Below are 15,657 nucleotides of genomic sequence, written 5' to 3'. Positions count from 1 at the left end.
CAGTAGCAGCGCTGCTGTCTCCCCACAGGAGCACTGGGAGGACGCTGGAGTCCGCAGCGCCCCCGCCCCTCGCTTTTTCTTTCTTTCCTGGCTTTGGGATCTTGCTGCCGGAGCCGGGAGCGGTTCTCCGAAGAGCAGAGCGGAGCGAGGCATCGGAGTGCAGGCTTCCGCTGCGGCGCGCGAGCAGAGCTGGGCGCACGGCATCCCCGGCGTCGCCCTCGGTCCTCGCCGCCGGGGCTGGGATGTGACGAAGGAGAGCCCTCGGCGCCTGCCCCCCGCCCTCGAAGGTGCCCCCGGCAGCGCATCGGGGGCCCGCGGCTGGAGTCCCTTTTCCCGCAGCGCCGCGGGACGGCTCCCAGGTCCCACTCTTCGGAAAGAGCGCGGTGGGATCGCCGCCTTCCCGGCGCTCGGCGTAACTCCGGGGCCGGCAGCGCGCGGCTGGACCGCGTCCCGCTTCCCGCCGACTCCCCGGAGTAGGGGCATCGCCGCCCGCCCTGCAGCCCGAGCTCCTCGGCACCTGCGCGGATCCCCCAGGCCCGGCTCCACACCCCCGCAGCGCCCCGCTACCCACCCCGTGGACAGCGCGCGGACCGCGGCTTCCTGAGCGCGGGCGCCGCCGCCGTCCAAACTGCGCGCTGGGGTCCCCCGGCTCGCCCCGGTCCGGGGCGTCCGAGAGGCCGGGGGAGAGCGCACCATGAAGTCAGTGCTCTTCAGCCGCTTCTTCATCCTCCTGCCCTGGATGCTGATCGTCATCATCATGCTCGACGTGGACACGCGTAGGCCCGCGCCCCCGCTCACCCCGCGCCCCTACTTCTCGCCCTACGCCGGGGGCCGCGGGGGCGCCCGCCTCCCGCTCCGCCGGGGCGGCCCGGGGCGCGGCCGGGAGCAGCGCAACGAGTCGCGGCCGCCGCCGCCGCTGCCGCCCGAGCCGCCGCTGCCCACCATCTATGCCATCACGCCCACCTACAGCCGCCCGGTGCAGAAGGCCGAGCTGACACGCCTGGCTAACACGTTCCGCCAGGTGGCGCAGCTGCACTGGATCCTGGTGGAGGACGCGGCTGCGCGCAGCGAGCTGGTGAGCCGCTTCCTGGCGCGCGCTGGGCTGCCCAGCACGCACCTGCACGTGCCCACGCCGCGGCGCTACAAGCGGCCCGGGCTGCCGCGCGCCACCGAGCAGCGCAACGCCGGCTTGGCCTGGTTGCGCCAGAGGCACGGGCACCAGCGCGCGCAGCCCGGCGTGCTCTTCTTCGCCGACGACGACAACACCTACAGTCTCGAGCTCTTCCAGGAGGTAGCGGCCGGCGCGCCCCGCCGGGGGGGGGGTGGGGCAGGCGGGCGGGAGGGGCCCCCGCGTGCCGGTCCTGACGCCGCTGCGCTGGGCAGTGCTCACCTACCCGGGCGCGCACTCGGGACTCGGGGCGCAGAGCTCCGCAGCTCCCCGCTGGCCCCGGGGGTGGAAGGGGTGGGAGGATCACTGTGACTCGGGGAGGGAGTCTGGCGGGGGCTTTGCTGCTCCCCCGCCCCGACACACACACACCGGCCCCACGATTGGGCCGAGGCGGTGGCGCAGGTGTGAGGCGCGGGGATGATTTCTAGGAGCTGGGCTCTGTCCGACCTGAGGATGGAGCTCCGTGGGGCCGGGCTGCGGGAGAGACCGGGGAGGGACCCAGCGCACTGGGGGCGGGCTCGGTGGTCTCCGAGGCCCTTCTGCGCACACAGGTGTGATTCTGAGTCTAGAACCATATCGGGAGGACGGTGGAGAAGGAAACTAAAAATCAGCCCAGAGACACATTTCTCTCGTACAGTCCGCTGGCACGGAAATGGTTACTAGAGAAAACCCTGACTTATAAGGGGTCCTCCTTCCATCTCTTCCCGCACCCCGCAAAGGCCCTTTCAGACTCTAAAGATGACCCCCTTTAAGAGGAAGCCCTCTGGTAACTGAGTCGAGACTGCCCTGCCCTGTGGTTCTGTCTTTCTGCAGTCCGAGGTATTAGCTGGACTGCCCGTTTCCTTTTCCTTACCCTTCTCTAGGACCCTCTTTGGACACTCTGGCACCGGACCATTGCATCCTGGTGCCCGCCATGAGGTCCTCGGCGCAGCCCGGCCTGCTGCTGCTGCGATGGCACAGTTTCCGTTGGCGGCTACAGGTGCACAAAGCCATCAGGCACCCGGTTAGAACAGGTGTTAGTTCTTGAGGCTGGTATATTGCCGCCTGAGTGTGTGCGCATGCGCGGGCGTTCTGCAAATGAGGCTGGATTGCGTAGTTTTTCACTTTTCTTGTTCCTCTTCCACAAATATAGCGGAAAAAAAATCTTGGGCTTTTTGATATATCGTGGGACTGTTGCCTTCCTCTCCCCCAAATTCCTGACATCCTGCCTCCGAGACGCCATCATCCCTCCTCTTCCGCCAAGTAAACTGGACAATCTGTACGTCTAGAAATCACAAACGTCCCATGCTTTCATCCAGATATCTCAGTTTGCCTTTCATAACCTCAGGACGGAGCTATTCTGTACCTCTCCAGCTTAATTTTTCTGCCTGTGTCGCTTTAAAAATCCATTTCTTAAGGGCAATTGCTACCTTCATTTCTTTTTTTTTTTTCTTTTCTTTTTTTTTTTTTTTTTTGCGGTACGCGGGCCTTTCACTGTTGTGGCCTCTCCCGTTGCGGAGCACAGGCTCCGGACGCGCAGCCCCAGCGGCCATGGCTCACGGGCCCAGCCGCTCCACGGCATGTGGGATCTTCCCGGACCGGGGCACGAACCCGTGTCCCCTGCATCGGCAGGCGGACTCCCAACCACTGCGCCGCCAGGGAAGCCCGCTGCCTTCATTTCTATTCATCCTCTCCTGCTTCATGAATAAAAGGACCAGTCATTGCTCCCATCTTTTCTTTTCATGCTTTCGCGATGAAGGGCTTTCTTCACATGTTCCGTCCCCCCCGAAGAAATCAATAAGCTTGTCATCTATAGTATGGTCTTCATTATAACCAAGATTAGAGATATCATCTGATGTTTTAAGTTGGGTTCTTATTGTGATCCTGTTTGCGTACTCTTGCCCCCAAAAGACGTGGTTTGTATTCTGAAGCAAAGACCCTTACATTTCAGTACACCATCATTTTAAACCCCAAAGTCTTTTTAAAAAATAATATTTATTTATTGCTTATCATATTCTAGTGGGATCTTAGGTTTAGTTTTTTTTTTAAACATCTTTATTGGAGTATAATTGCTTTACGGAGTGTGTTAGTTTCTGCTTTATAACAAAGTGAATCAGCTATACATATACATTATATCCCCATATCTCTTCCCTCCTGCGTCTCCCTCCCTCCCACCTTCATTATCCCCACCCACTCACCCCCCACCCCCTCTAGGTGGTCACAAAGCACCTAGCAGATCTCCCTGTGCTATGTGGCTGCTTCCCACTAGCTATCGTAAACCCCAAAGTCTTTTTTCCTTCTTCTACAACTTGGAAGTTGCCCTACCTGTGAAAATGTGTGGTCTTATGTAAGCAAAATACTGAGCATTATTATTAATTAACCTTTTAAGGGGACGGGCTATGAAGAGCCGTGAGTTTCAGTTTCTTCCAGCTTCTAGCCAGTTGGTGTGAGGTATTGGATTGAATTGGCACAGAGTTAGCACAGACGGGCAGAGAAACGGCTCAGAACACAGTCTTCCTTTGATGCTTCCCAAACTGAAAGGAAGGCTTGGTGGTGGTGGATATGAAGCAGCAGAAGAATGCAGTAGGGTTTTTTTTTATTGGTCCACAGGGGAGAAAAGAGAGAGAGAAGATAAAAGAAAGAGGCGAGGGTAAGGAGAAAACAATAGCTTTGGCTGAGAGGAAACTATATAGGAAAGAAATGCAAAACTTTCAAGACCCTAACGTTTTGTACAGTTGGAAGTAATGAAATATTCAAAATCAACTTAAGAGCATGTGCAACTGTTAATTAAGGAGCGGTGCCACATATACAAAATAAACAAGAGAAGGGATTTTTTAAAAAGCATAACATGCATGATACACTTAGAATTTAAGTTCTGTAGCTCCTGGAGGTTCCTCCCAGACAGGCATTTTGGGACTAATCCCCTTCTCACCCACCATCCCTCCCCCAGCACAGTGTTTTTGGACAAAGCAGGCATCTCTGTGTTCACCAGGCATCTATGTTGAGACATGCAGTCTTCTTTTACAGCACATTCTTTTCACGGCAAGCAGGAGTGCACTCTCTAAAAAGTCAGATTAGTGGAGTTTATGCATCCTTAGTCTTGTGCATTAATGAGCTGGCCTACTCTCCACCAGTTCTGGGAATAATGATTCCATGCGGATTGCAGTCTAGACAGTGCTCTCTTGGAGAAAAGGTAGGACCAGTTAAAACATCTAAAAACTACAGCTCCTTGGGTGGGAGGGCAGGTGCTGATCAGGGATGCTGTAGGGCCAGGCGTATATCTAAGCCCTTTCTGTGGAGCACACACAAATTCATTTTTAAGTAATTCACAGTACCTTAGGAAAGAGCGTCCTGAGTTAACCTTCATCTTTTATTCATGGTGCCCCTCATTTCCACGGTTGATGTTAACACAGATAAGATAAAAGGAGGAAAATGAACCAGGTACAAATGAGCTCACTAAGCATTGGCTGCAAATGAAGGCAAGTAAAAGCTGAAAGGTCTCCAAATTAAATGAAAGGTGCAGTAGGCTCCCTGTGTCCAATTATTCCTCCCTGGTAACTGGAATGGAGCCTTCTTCTCCCATCCAGCTAGCTAATTCTCAGGCTCCCCTTTCAACTGAGCTGTGCCACCAGGAAAGAAATATTTGCATCGAACAATCCTATGCTTAATAGCCAAATCATTTGCAAATGAAGCTGTGTGAATTGTAGCCGCAGAAGCTGGGCTGTCCATTGGAGAAGGAGGTGCCTGGAGTTTTCCACGTTGCCAGTAACTCAGCATGGCCTCTTCCTGTGGCCTTGATGGGGTTTGGCACCGTGGCTCCCGGGTAACCCTGCTGCCCGCCGCCTGCACACCCCATCGACATAGCTCTCCGGAAGCGCTGATTCGCAAAGAATGTACACGGCTTTCGTAAAAATGGCAGCCACAGACCAACGGGACTGTAGCTGGTCACGTTTTCAATAACGCTATTGATCAGGTTTGTGTCCTTTGCTAGAAAACCTTCCAAGCTCTCTCGAGTTCAAAGCAGCCGCCTTTCAGGTGAAGTTACTTTCACCTTGGGAAACCCGTTGAGTTGAGAGGTTAAAAAAGGGCACTTTCCAAGCAAGAAAATGAAACTTTTAAAACTTTAAATTGAGCGAGGTGAGGCTGAAAGACAAGCTGACTCTGAAAACACCTTAGGGGCTCAGGAAAGGGCTCAGTTAATGAGACCAGTTTTGGAAGACGTTTCTGGCAAGCAGTGAACTAGAGAGGCCCTTTGTTGGATGCTGCGTTGGGTGCAGTGAAGCGGTTTGTGTGCCGGGAGTGGTGAGGGCGAGTTTGTCCTGCTCTTTTCTGATCATTTTACATGCAGCTCACTGGAGCCCCTAATCCAAAGGATGTTCAGATTTACAGTGTTCGGCACTTTCCCCCTAAATAGTAGATTCTGGATGTATTTCCTGAAAGGAGACAGGAGATCTCCCTTTCCTTTTTCCCCTGACGCAGTTACTTGGTGTGGGATGTTTATCTTTTCAAAGTGAAGAAACCTCAAAGATTCTCTTAGGGGGTAGCATCCAACGACGATTTTACCTGAAATGCTCCCCTTGTGTTTTCTTTCTTCCCACCTAAAAGCATGTTAATAGCCACACCATAAGTCTGATCAAATGTGAGAATTGTGTAAACTGGATTTATAAAACTACGGGCAGCTTTCTTAGGCTATCAGTGTTAAATCTGTACGTTTTCTTTACTCCCGCTGGGTGGACAGTACTTGAGCTGTGGTTCCTTTTGGACAGGGTTCTCCTTGGACACCAGCAGTTTTCATTTGGATTTTGATATTTTAATGGGCCAGAAATAACTCTGGGTTTAAAAGGCCTTCTCTCTTCTGCCTCTTCCTATTGTCTTTTTCCCATTCTTCGTCCTCCAACCTACTTTTCACCGATTATTCTGTCTCATGAATAGACATGAAGGCATGTCCGGGCTGTTGTCGGCTACAATGAATGTGTGTCTTTTAAGCATTTAGACTTTGTCTGAAGCTTCTTGGAAACTAGTGGGCGACTCCATTTTCTTCCATCTACCCCACTTGCCTCTGGATTGCAGGCTTGTAAATTTTCTCGTGTGAACAGTAGTGGGATAGTAATTGCTTTTAAGGCATGCTACAGAAGCAGAATAGAAGAACCGAAGTCGACGGCCTTATTTATTAACTATTCCAGGTGCTACTCAAGTAGTGGGGGTTTTTTGGTACAGAATTCAATAATCTTCAGAGATATCTACTCAGACCTCTTGGACTCTGATGAAATATTTGCTGGGTCTGCATAAATTAAGATAACATTATTTATCTTTGATTTGCAGTGCTGTTGAAGCATGCCATTTAGGTTTTGCGTAGTTATCAAATTCTCCCCTGAAACACAAATAAAATCGTCATACCAATCCCTAGGTAGGTAGGTAGGTAGGCCGCTAAGTAGGCAGGTTTAGATTTCCAGTTCATAGAAATAAACTAAGATAATCCATTGTTCGTACCAGGTCATTTTTGGGGACAACTTTAAATAAATGTGTGAGATACCCTTTACCATGGATACAAGCAAAATGAGCACTTACTGTGGGCCACGAACCATATTTAGGGTTTTACGTGTATTAGCTCATTTGATCCTCACATCAGCCCCTGAGGTAGGCTCTAGTATGACCCCCATTCTCCACCGTCCTAATGCTAATGTTTAGGCATGAACACAGTTCTCTGGTGAGTGCAGGGACTTTTAAAAATACAGCCTGAATCTAATATAGTCGTTACCCGGATCGCTAAAATCAGCGTCCCCCGTTTACAGAAGAGCTGAAGTAGCAGGAAGTGGCTTACAAGGTCATGGAGCTGTTCCGGGACAGGATGGGGGGCCCAGTGCCCCGGTTCTGGAGCCTGCCCTCTGACGCCCTGCAACCCATCCCACTAACGTGTATAGTCAGGTGGGCGCGTGTCGTTGTGACGAGTAAAGCGTCCGATCACCGGAGTCCTCTGATACCATTCTAGCTTCTGCCGTACTTGAACTCGGGTCTGTCTTCTTTTCTAAGCATTTATATTAATTAACTTGTTTTGTATTGAGATCTAGTTGATTTACAATGTTGTGTTCATCTCAGGTGTACAGCAAAGTGATGCAGTGTTAGATACGGGTCTGTCTTCTGGGCTGTTGTCAACTTCTCATGTTCTCTCTTGACCTTTTCTTCCTGATGTAATTGGATCTTATGGAAATTTTGCCTCCTCCCTGTCTCACCAAGAGACCGTTCGATTTTTAGATTATGTTTTCAAGTCAGGTGAAAACTGCCAAGTTAGTGCGTACCCTGTAGTCTTATATGTTCTTGAACTGTATATTCCTGGGAACAGGTAAGAATTAATTTCTGCAAGAAGATGAAACATTAATTTTTTTTCCTCAGTTGATATGTGTACATCAGCAACGGTATCTGCTGGGCGTGTACCCTGTCAGGGCAGACAGATGGAAGGGAAGAATAATTTTCAGGATAGAATGATGATGGGGGGTGACGCTGGATTGTTCCAGGTGGGCTCAGTGGTTTACCATCAGGACAGAGGAGCGGGGCTGGGGACCTCAGCCAGTCTGAGCTGCAGCTGGTGTGGGTGACACACCCCTACCAGTTGCTTCCTCCCATGGGCGCTGGGGCAGCCCCCCCCCCCACCCCCGGAGCACAAGATGAGCTTGTAGGAACCTTTGAGGTGGTCATTACACTGACCACTGCTGGCCCGCACTCACAGATTCACCAGACGACTCCCTTGTGGGTAGGAGGTTTGTTAATGGTCTGATTCTTCTGGTACTAGAAATTTCCCTGGATTAAAAACAAAATTAGTAAATCCTGAGCTGAGTCTTTTTGCATCCTAGGAAAACCTTGAGCATGGCTGTTCTTTACCAAAAGTCAGATTATTTGGTCTTTTTCCCCAAATAACTAAAAACTCAGTTGTTTTTGCCCCCCCCCATCTCCTCCATCAGTGGAAAGAGAACTTTAGACAGTATGTGAGTTACGTGCAGGATCTAAGACCGTCGTTCCTGCCGCCCAAATGGTAGGCATTTGTCGATTGTCTCTTCATCTCTCTAATGAAAGCTGCATGTGCTAAATGCTGAGTGTTTGCCATTAACTGGGTTTTCCCTGATCTAAGTGTATTCTAGCAGTAATAGGGTATCACTGTGCCAGATTCCTTGTGCCTACTTGGGCTTAATTAAACATGACCATGTTCAGAAGATATTTGAACGTAATGAATTCTTATCCTCCTCCACTTAACAGATGTTAATTGAGCACCTACTATGTGCCGGGCGCTGTGTTAGTTACTGCAGGGCGGAACACTGCTGTGAACGCAGAGCGTCCCCGCCCTCTCAGATTGAGCATCTGGACCACATCTGCACACTAAGATCAGTGCCTGTTGAGAGAAACGCAGGTGCCTGGGTGGGTAAAGCAGAGGCCCCGATGGAGCTGTGAGTTGTAGGAGGGAGTGACATGTGAGCTGACACTTAAAGGAGGAGGGCTGGGTGGGGCATGGGGCAGGGAGGAAAGAGCCCTCCAGCAGAGAAAGCCATGCTCGCCAACAGTCTGTGAATTTGGAAAGTGTGGACACAGCAGTGTGAGGGACATGCCTTTACTTTTTTACATCTGCTTTTCAGATGCCCCATCAGGCAAAGCTTTGACCTTTACGTTCTTAATTAGAACTTGGATTAGGTGGGTAGTAAATTAATAGAAAAAATGTAGATATATATATTTGTCCATCTAGTTGTACCAAGGAATTGTTAATGTAGACAGTTGTGATTCATTGTGGCAGCTAACGTCACTTTATGTAACAGAGTGCAGCGTGTGTGTTGCAGTTCACTGTCTCTCCCGCTAGAATATAAACTCCGTGAGGGTAGGAATTTTCTTCTGTTCACTGCTGTGTCTCTAGTGTCTGGCATTTAGTAAATGCTCACTCAAAACCTGTGGAAAGAATGAGTGGATTGTAGGAAGCTTTGGAGCTGAGGGACTCTGTTCCCTCCCGAAGGAGGCTGTTCCTGGAAAGGGGCCCCCGCACAGAGACTGTCAGTCAGATCACAGCCTCAAAGTCTGTGTGTGGGGCTAGGGTTACACTGAGCCCTTTAAGTAGTAACTGGAAGAAAAATTGGTCCCTGCTCTGACTCTGAGAGCTTTCAGTGCTAAGGAGAGGGGGAGAGAGACCCGTGAACATTAGTGTGTAGCCAGGCGTCCCTGTGGATGCCTTGAGGGCGAGGGGAGGGGTGTGGAGCCGCGGGGGGTGTGTCCGCTTCCCACGTGTGAGGCTGGAGGCTGGTGGGGGACTCGAGCGGGAGCTTGGGGGTTAAACAGCCCCACGTTCAAGTCCAGCCTCACCTCCCAGTGGTCGTGGGACATCGGCGAGGGTTGCCTGCCCTCCTACGATGGCCCCCAGTACTGAACAGAGGTGCCTTATAAACGTTTGTTTTTTTTTAACATCTTTATTGGAGTATAATTGCTTTACAATGGTGTGTTAGTTTCTGCTTTATAACAAAGTGAATCAGTTATACATATACATATGTTCCCATATCTCTTCCCTCTTGCATCTCCCCCCCTCCCACCCTCCCTATCCCACCCCTCTAGGTGGTCACAAAGCACCGAGCTGATCTCCCTGTGCTACGTGGCTGCTTCCCACTAGCTATCTACCTTACATTTGGTAGTGTATATATGTCCATGCCTCTCTCTCACTTTGTCACAGCTCACCCTTCCCCCTCCCCATATCCTTGAGTCCGTTCTCTAGTAGGTCTGTGTCTTTATTCCCATCTTACCCCTAGGTTCTTCATGACCTTTTCTTTTTTTTCTTAGATTCCATATGTATGTGTTAGCATACGGTATTTGTCTTTCTCCTTCTGACTTACTTCACTCTGAATGACAGACTCTAGGTCCAACCACCTCACTACAAATAACTCAACTTCGTTTCTTTTTATGGCTGAGTAATATTCCATTGTATATATGTGCCACATCTTCTTTATCCATTTATCCAATGATGGGCACTTAGGGTGCTTCCATAAACATTCTTTTCCCCTGCTTCCCTGTGGTGGCTGCCCGGGTGACGGGTCTCCCACAGAGCTGTGCTGTCCCACTTGGGTAACTGCCTCTGAGTCCTCTGCTCCTGAAACCTGGACGGAGTTTCTGGAGGCCTGGAGGGGAGGAGGGTCTGAAGTGCTTGATTTTCCCAAGTTAGTCTGTATCTGGGGGAACTGGGAAATTGGGGATCTGAATTACACCGCTGGGTTAGGACGGTGATTAGCGACACAGGAGTTAAAGAGGGCTTGTCGATAAAGGGTCCTGGAGGAGGTGAGATGGGAGAGAGTAGAAAGCAGCTTAAGGAGGTTTTAGGCTGGGAGGATGTAGAAGGATGTCCTCCTGCGGGTCAGGAGGTGTGGGGCTGGCTGGGGAGTGTGTGCAAGGTCGCAGGTTGGCGTGCCTGGGTCTCAGAGCAGGGCATACACGCAACTTCCTGCAGCTCCTGGGCGTGCGTGTTAGTTACGGTTGGGGCCCCAGCCTCTGGCGTGGACCTAGGGTGTTTTACATGATAGGTTCTTTCTGCCATGAATGGACGAATCAAAGAGGCAACATGTTACAAAGGAGGGCGCAGCTTAATAGGAATGAAATGAATCCACTTTTCAGGCACATGATTAGAAGCAATAGCTTGATTTTTTAAGGCTCGTCTGCTGGGTGGGAAGGTTAGCTGTATCGGGCTCCCCAGCACCTATTGACAGAGGAAGCAGGGAGGATCGACTGGACAGGCTTTCCCTGTGCCCAGGCCCCTCCAGCCTTGGCTGGAACACTGAGGGGCATCCGCCGCCTGGCACTTATGGGGAGGTTCACCCCGAGCTGCTTTCTGGTTTTTCAAATGTTGCTTAAATTTTCATCAATAAAAACATTTTATAGCCCATTTCCTGCCATCCTGGGGAAGACGTAGCCGTTGGAGTGGGGGGTGCGTGCGTGCGTGTGGCCCCATCTGTCCGTCCGCAGGTCCCTGGGCACCTTCTGGGCTGTATGGTTGCAGATGGCTCTCTCCTCTCCCTGTTCTTTCTTCACAGAGTCTGCGCCATGCAGGTTAGTCTCTGACCAGAAGTGTGGCCACACCCAGGGGTCTTTGATATTTTCTGTTCATATAACTCCTAAAAGAATTCGGTAAAATTACATGCCCTCTAGGATATTTTCAAATTGATGTCTACATTTTAAAAATCATTTAAAATAGCTGCAAAGCACGTGATTTCCAGTGTATTATAGTGAATCACTCTGTTGATACATACTTTGTATCATTGTTGAGTGTTACTTATTACTAGAAGGAGGTGGGGTTTAGCAGAAGTTTGGTTGCCATTGGGTCACCCTTGTTTGGATGAAGAAGTAAATAAGGTGGAAAGCATTTTCTTCTAGCAGAGTTCTTCACGTTTTGGAACCCTCAAGTTCTAAGCCGAAAGTCCTATGTTGATCTCTTAGCAAAAATGATTTTAATAATCTATGGATGACATTCATTCAATTTTGTTGAAAAAAATCATGTCGAAACCTTCTGTCTTCTAAAAGGACTTATTACCCATTCATTAGAGAGGTTAGTTTTCTTAGTAAGACAGCAGTATTTCTAACTGCCTTTGTCTGGTCCTGGAGCACATTTAATATGATCCAGGATGGATATGAAGCTGGAGCAGGCCAACTGGGACAAGGATGGATGAAAGGCAGGACCTGCCCCTCCATCCGAGGAGCAGATTTAGGGGAGCATATGCAGGGTGGCCCAGGGATTGAGAACGTGTCCCCTTAAAGGTATCTGCGCTCACATGGTCCAGGAGAGTCTTCGTAGATGCCCGAGGCCCAGGCACCCCCAGCCTGAAAACTGCTGTTTTGGTAGAAGGAGCATTAAGTTAGGAACTGGAAACTGTGGGCTCCAGGCCCGGCCGAGCCTCAGCCCTCGTGACAGCAGGGGTGTTGACCCTTTGCCGTGTGCTAGGCCCCATGTTAGGCGCTGAGATGTTTAATTCTCCTCGTGTGTCTCAGGCGGGAACCAGGGTGTCCTTTTTACAAATGAAGAGAAGCCCTACTATTCAGCTTCCCCACGGGCCTGGGGGTGACGTGTACAGTTGTAGGGACTCCGTGAGGGGATACATGTGTCACGTGGGTCAGAAGGGCAGCTTCCCAACCCACCTGGACATCCGCTGTCCCGGGGGTCTGGCCCCAGGAGCTGGGGAGAGGCTGCAGAAGACACGATGCCCCAGCGCCCCCTGCTGCCGAGCCTGCACAGCCCCAGCAGTCGGCCGACGGGGTCCACGTGTGGACACGTTATCATCTAGATAAACTCGACGTTGCAAGACTAAAATGCGTGTCCTTCTTAAAGGTCAAGTGACAGTTTGGGGATATTTTTGTAACTTTGAAAAGTTCCTCCACTGCATCTGTTCACGCTGGCGAAAGTGCTCGAGGCGTCCTTGGGAAGTCTCTCTGCCAGGGGAGCTGCAGCCTCGCTTTGCAGAGAAGCTCGGGCTCCCACTTTGCAGAGAGCTGGGGCGTGGGGCTCGTGCTAATTGCCTTTGATCCCTGCTGGGCATACTCAAAAGACAGGTTTTATGCTCTTTACCTGTTCTGGTCTTGCCTTTCCCCTCTGTTTAGGGATTTTAAAAAGATTTAAAAACAGAAACATAATAAGAACCTGCTGTATGACACAGGGAACTCTACTCAACACTGTGACATGGCCTGTATGGAAACAGAATCTAAGAAAGAGTGGATATATGTACATGTATAACTGGTTCACTTTGCTGTACGCCTGAAACTAGCACAACACTGTACATCAACAATACTCCAAGAAAAAGTCATTTTAAATAATTTTTTTAAAACCCCCAAAGGATTAATATAAAGTCGTGTTGACAATGCTTGTGGTGTCTGTGGGTGATGATTTGTGGCTTTACGGCACTCCAGAGTTTCCTCTGAAAACCAGTTGATGGTCCTGTAGATTAAAATATAGGCATTCATTTGGTTGCTCTTGGAAATCCGGTGACATTTAAAAGCAAACGCCTATTCTCTGTTTCTTGTTATGTCTCTCTTCCCTCCTTGGCAAGGGCCGTGGGGCAGAAACAAAAGTTGAGTATGCGTTTTAGAATTTTTATTATGGTAAAATATGTGTAACGTGAAGTTTACCATTTTAACCGTTTTTAAGCGTGCAGATCCGTGGCGTTTGAGTACATCCCCTCTGTTGTGCAGTCATCACCTCTGTCCATCTCCAGAACTTTTTCGTCATCCAAACTGAAACTCTGTACCCTTTAAACAATAACTCCCCAATGGCCCTCCCTTCCAGCCCCTCATAACCTATAATCTACTTTCTGTCTCTATGAATTGGGCTATCCCAGGTACCTCCTATGAGGTAGAATCATGCAATATCTGTCCCTTGGGGTCTGGCTTATTTTACTTTATGTAATGTCTTCACAGTTGATCCACATCGTAGCACGTATCAAAATTCCATTCCTTTTTAAGGTTGAAAACTATTCCGTCGTATGTACGGACGATATTTTGTTTATCCATTCAACCACCAACGGATGCTGGGTTGTTTCCACCTTTCGGTTGTTGCGAATGCATCTTTGAACGTTGGTATACAAGTATGTGTTTGAGTGTCTGCTTTCAATGCTTCTATGTGTACATATTCAGAAGTGGAAAATATGGTAATTCTGCGTCTAAATTTTTGAGGAACTGCCATACTGTTTTTCCAACTGTTGTTTATTTTTTATAATAGACAACCTAAGGGATGTGAGGTGATATCTCATGGTTTTGATTTATATTTCCCTAGTGGTTAGTGATGCTGACCATTTTTTTCTTGCACTTGTACTATTTGTATATCTTTTCTGGAGAAATGTCTATTCGTGTCCTTTGCCCATTTTGGAATTAGGTTTGTTTGTTTTTGTTGAGTTTTAGGAGTTCTTTATATATTCTGGATATTAGTCCTATATCAGATATGTGATTTGCAAATATGTTCTCCCATTCTGAGAGGTGCTTTTTTATTCTGTTGATAGTGTCTTAAAGTTTTAAATTTTGATGGAGTTCAGCTTATCTATTTTTTTCTTTTGTTGCCTGTGCTTTTGGTATCATGACCAAAAAAATTGTTGCCAAATTCAATGTCATGAAGCCTTCCCCCTGTGTTTTCTTCTAATAGTTGCAGAATTTTAGCTCTTTTGATTAGGTAATTAATATTGATTCATTTGGAGTTAATTTTTGTACAAAATATTACATGGTATCTTTTGCATGTGGATATCTAGTTTTTCCCAGCCCCATTTGTTGAAAGGACTGTCCTTTCCCCATTGAATGGTATTGGCACCCTTGCTAAAAGTCATTTGACCGTATATATGTGACCGTTTATTTCTAAGCCCTTTATTCTACTCCACTAGTCGACATGTCTGTCTTTATGCCAGTTCCATACTGTTTCGGTTACTGTTGATTTCAAGTAAGTTTTAAAATCAGGAAGTATGGGTCCTTCAGCTTTCTTTTTCAAGATTTTTTGGACTATTTGGGGTCCCTTACGATTCCATTTGATTGTGGGATGGATTTTTCTATTTCTGCAAAAATCACCGGAGTTTTGAGGGATTGCATTAAATGTGCACATTGCTTTGGGTAGTATTGGTATCTTGACAATATTAAGTCTGTGAGTCCATGAACATGAGACATCATTCCAGTTTTTTTGCCTTCTCTAATTTCTTGCAGCAGTGTTTTATAGTTTTCAGTGTACAAATATTTTGCTTCCTTGGTTAGGATTCTTCTTCTTTTTTTTTTTTTTTTTACATCTTTATTGGAGTATCATTGCTTTACAATGGTGTGTTAGTTTCTGCTTTATAACAAAGTGAATCAGTTATACATATACGTATGTTCCCATATCTCTTCCCTCTTGCATCTCCCTCCCTCCCACCCTCCCTATCCCACCCCTCTAGGTGGTCACAAACCACCTAGCTGATCTCCCTGTGCTATGCGGCTGCTTCCCACTAGCTATCTGTTTTACGATTGGTAGTGTATATATGTCCATGCCACTCTCTCACTTTGTCACAGCTTACCCTTCCCCCTCCCCATATCCTCAAGTCTGTTCTCTAGTAGGTCTGTATCTTTATTCCTGTCTTACCCCTAGGCTCTTCATGACATTTTCTTTTCTTAAATTCCATATATATGTGTTAGGATACGGTATTTGTCTTTCTCTTTCTGACTTACTTCACTCTGTATGACAGACTCTAGGTCCATCCACCTCATTACAGATACCTCAATTTCGTTTCTTTTTATGGCTGAGTAATATTCCATTGTATATATGTGCCACATTTTCTTTATCCATTCATCTGATGATGGTCACTTAGGTTGTTCCTATCTCCGGGCTATTGTAAATAGAGCTGCAGTGAACATTTTGGTACATTACTCTTTTTGAATTATGGTTTTCTCAGGGTATATGCCCAGTAGTGGGATTGCTGGGTCATATGGTAGTTCTATTTGTAGTTTTTTAAGGAACCTCCATACTGTTCTCCATAGTGGCTGTACCACTTCACATTCCCACCAGC

The 15,657-nt window shown here is 48.5% G+C and overlaps 1 protein-coding gene across 3 annotated transcripts in view; it reads left to right on the top strand.

Moving 5' to 3' along the window:
• Positions 1-460: 460 nt before the first annotated feature.
• Positions 461-15,657, top strand: part of B3GAT2 (beta-1,3-glucuronyltransferase 2) — a 90,457-nt gene continuing 75,260 nt past the window's right edge. For 2 of the 3 annotated variants that reach the window (XM_079939987.1, XM_079939986.1), the window contains exon 1: positions 461-1,291. In XM_079939987.1, the coding sequence (XP_079796113.1) occupies positions 695-1,291 (597 nt within the window). In that variant the 5' untranslated portion in view covers positions 461-694. The remainder of the gene's footprint in view (positions 1,292-15,657) is intronic. The other variant, XM_079939985.1, reaches the window with a different exon arrangement.

This window comes from Stenella coeruleoalba (assembly GCF_951394435.1).
Source record: "Stenella coeruleoalba genome assembly, chromosome: 12".
Taxonomy (NCBI): Eukaryota; Metazoa; Chordata; class Mammalia; order Artiodactyla; family Delphinidae; genus Stenella; species Stenella coeruleoalba.
Note: the sequence above shows the minus strand (reverse complement) of the source record. Positions and strands in the feature narration are given on the sequence as shown.